Here is a 3,883-nt window from a genome sequence, read left to right as displayed (position 1 = left end):
GAATTAGTTCTGACAAAGCTACCAACATGATAAAAGAAAAAGGACTAATTTTAGAACATTTTGTTGCAGTTAAACTCAAAGTATCTTCAAAGGCATCAGATTCCTCAGCCTCTCTCTGTCTCACTCATACAGCATGCTGGGTTCATCATTTGTTCAGTTCTGAAACGCATCTGAAGCACATCTGAAAATCCAGCGTGATGGGCCTCCCACCAGAAGAACATACAGTACATTGTATATGTCGTAATCATTTAGCCAAGAGTATGGAGTATTGCTAACCCTCACCTGTTCAGCTTATCTCTGGCATAAATAGTGTGTATAATGGTGTAGCAGCAGTTGGGCTTTAGCCTTGAGAAAAGAGCACACATAAGAAATGAATGCACCTCTCAAGAGGAAATCAATGCATCTTAATGACAGATCGTTAGTGACTCTGTAAGGAGAGGACATTTAATGGAAATAGCTCACTCGCACACAAAGATCAGGACTGATATCACACCAGGCTACCAGTATACTGACCGTTTCTCATTAACACTGTAGCAACACTGTGTCTGCAGTATTGCTAGCTACTAGCACATTTAGTCAGATCAGTCGAAGAGAATCAGTATCATCTAAACAGAGACCAAAAAAAAAGTATTTTTTTGGCTGGCTAGTTTTATTCATTTAACTGAGGTTCTACAGAGATGGTTAGTATTCATGTTTGTATTTGCATTTGCAGAGCTGAGTTGTTCAATTCCGGAGGGTTTCTAGAGAGCTAACTCTTTTGTTTGAACTTGGGAAAAGTGAAAGGCATGATTCACTCAGACCCCTTAACCACTCCGTTACGGTTCGATGTGAAGAGGCTAGATTCTAAATTGATACGCCTCCAGATTTGTATACACAACCGTCAGCTCCTGAATGCTAATTTGCTGTGTGTCGACTTCCTTTTATGACTTTTTGCCACTGGCATTGTGGCAGCCCGTGGGATGATTCTGAATTCAGACAGGGACAGATGCAAATCCGCTGCTGTGGTCTGCTGCAGTAAAAACACATTTAAAACCACCATTTTGTGTCTGTTTTTCAACCTGTTTTGAGCAGTTGAATTCCTTCAGACTGAACTAGAGGCAGTGGTAGGGGGTGAATAGCACAAAAGAATAATGGAACGACATGATTGGTGATAAAATGGGCGAACATTGCCATCCCCATTGAAACCTAGTAACATATGGGTTGTTATTGAATGCTGTTTGTCAAACAGCTCTCTCACTCTTTCTCTTTTTTTCTTTTTCTCTCTCTCTCACACTTTTCCTATCCCATCTCCTCTCTCTCAATCTATTTCTATTTTCTCTTTGTCCCCCCTCCCTCCGTCCCTCACTTTCCCTCCCTCTCTCTCTCTCTCTGCAGGCTCTGCCATGCGGCGCCGCTGGCTGATGGTGCCGCTGCTGATGCAGGTGTGGCTCGCGGCATCCCCATCCCTTAGTGAGCGCCCATGCCCAAAGAGCTGTCGCTGTGATGGGAAAATCGTCTACTGTGAGTCCAGCGCCTTTCGCGATGTCCCCAAGAACCTCTCAGGGGGTTGCCAGGGCCTGTCCTTGCGCTACAACAGCCTGGCAAGCCTCCGAGCTGGACAGTTTGTGGGCCTTAACCAGCTCATATGGCTCTACCTGGACCACAACTACATTGCCACTGTGGACGGGCTGGCCTTCCAGGGAGTCCGCAGGCTCAAGGAGTTGATCCTCAGCTCCAACAAGATCACATCGCTCCACAACACCACGTTCCACCCAGTCCCCAACCTCCGCAACCTGGACCTGTCCTACAACAAGCTGCAGGCCTTGCAGCCAGGGCAGTTTCAAGGCCTGCGTAAGCTCCTCAGCCTGCACATGCGCTCCAACTCCCTGAAGAGCATCCCTGTGCGCCTCTTCCAGGACTGCCGAAACCTGGAGTTCCTGGACTTGGGCTACAACCGCATGCGCAGCATCACCCGCAATGCATTCTCAGGCCTGCTGAAGCTCACCGAGCTGCACCTGGAACACAACCAGTTCTCCAAGATCAACTTCTCCCACTTCCCGCGCCTCTATAACCTGCGGGCGCTCTACCTGCAGTGGAACCGCATCCGCTCCATGAGCCAGGGCCTAACCTGGACCTGGACCTCACTGCAGAAACTGGACCTGTCTGGTAATGAACTGCAGGAAGTGGATGCTGGGGTCTACCAATGCCTGCCCAACCTCCAGACACTCAACCTGGACTCAAACAAGCTGACCAACGTGTCACAGGAGGCTGTGGCTGCCTGGATCTCCCTGACCACGATAAGCCTGGCGGGCAATGTGTGGGACTGTGGCCCCGTGGTCTGCCCCCTGGTGGCTTGGCTGAGGAACTTCAAAGGGAACAAGGAGACCACCATGATATGCGCTGCCCCTAAAGAGGCCCAGGGCGAGAAGGTCATGGATGCTGTGGAGACTCATAGTGTGTGTAGGGCTAACCCCATCACACCCCTTACAGCCAGTGCCCCACCTACCCCATCAAGCGCCCCAGCTCAGACAGAGCGCCGCCCACCCATCCCCAGCTCACCCACTGGGGCTGGGAAGAGGGGAGAGGGATCCAGAGGGAGCCCCACGTCTGCAGCCGTCACCCCTCCTGTGGCACCACCACCTGAGCCTGACTTGGAGCCTGTGTCCTTTCACAAGATAGTTGCGGGAAGTGTGGCCCTGTTCCTGTCCGTGGCGATGATCCTGCTGGTGATCTACGTGTCCTGGAAGCGCTACCCCAGCAGCGTCAAGCAGCTGCAGGAGCACTCGGCCGCGGCCCGCAAGCGCCGGAAAAAAGCCAGGGAGACGGAGCGCACGCTGAGCTCCCCGCTGCAGGAGTACTATGTGGACTACAAGCCCACCAATTCAGAGGCCATGGACGTGCTTGTCAATGGGACGGGGCCCTGCACCTACACCATCTCGGGCTCCAGGGAATGCGAGGTATGACCCACATCACTGCCACCCCTCCTATACAAAACTCTGGCCACAGCGAGGCAACCAGAGGTAAATGTTTACACCGCTTGTTTCATCTGTGACTTGTGATGTCCAAAAAAAACTTGGTGGTGTTCTCTAATTCACAGATTAGAAGAGCAGCAGCCATTACTTGGCTTGGTGATTTAGACTTTGCTACCCTTGTAATGAAATATTTTTATAGTGTTTTGAAAGATGAGTTTCACAACAGCCTCATCTCTGTTGAGAAAACTTGTTTGATGTACAATTAGGTTGAAACACAAATAAGTACAACCGATTACATTTTCTATTCTGCATAATCTCGGCAGCTCAAACTGTGCCGCAGGCTTTGTTTGTGATAAGTGACAGCTTTTTCCATGGATTGTGAGATGTTATTTCAATTGCTTGTTTCGGTGCTGTTTTTCCCCCCAAAATGATAAAGGCTTGTTTGTCCAACCTCTTTTCAGATTTTTATGAGCCACTTTGTTAGATTTGTGGGAGGTTTATTCCTGGACACTCGTTCTGAATGTTAATAGAACCTCTCTTGTCACAGCAAAGAGGTTTCCACTATGTTGGAGGCTCCACCTTTTTTCTGGTATTCTGGGAAACACTTCACACTACTTCTCCTCGCACTCTCCATCTCGGCCTCTGGCTCTCCATGTCAGTCAAACACGCATGCACACACACGCACACATACACACAGACACACACACACACACATGCATGCACACACACACACACACACACACACATGCACGCACACAAAGGGCTCTGACGGTTACACATGATGCGTAGGTAGATATGTGCACTTTATTTTATGGCAGATGTTGCTTTCTGTTGAATAAATACATAGATCTTCTAACAAAACAAAACAAACAAACAATGTGTTACTTGCCAATCAACTGTTTGGAATGTGGTATTTTTCTGCACACGTTAGC

The 3,883-nt window shown here is 49.1% G+C and overlaps 1 protein-coding gene across 1 annotated transcript; it reads left to right on the top strand.

Moving 5' to 3' along the window:
- Window positions 1-1,379: 1,379 nt before the first annotated feature.
- Window positions 1,380-2,942, top strand: LOC310805281 (leucine-rich repeat transmembrane neuronal protein 4; the record flags this gene model as incomplete). The annotated part of the gene is made up of 1 exon (XM_083670878.1): window positions 1,380-2,942. The coding sequence occupies exon 1, from the start codon at window positions 1,383-1,385 to the stop codon at window positions 2,940-2,942; it is 1,560 nt and encodes a 519-aa protein (XP_083527004.1). The 5' UTR covers window positions 1,380-1,382.
- Between the last annotated feature and the right edge of the window lie 941 nt (window positions 2,943-3,883).

This window comes from Argentina silus (genome assembly GCF_951799395.1).
Source record: "Argentina silus genome assembly, chromosome: 5".
Lineage (NCBI taxonomy): Eukaryota > Metazoa > Chordata > Actinopteri > Argentiniformes > Argentinidae > Argentina > Argentina silus.
This window is presented reverse-complemented; position numbering and strand designations above follow the sequence as displayed.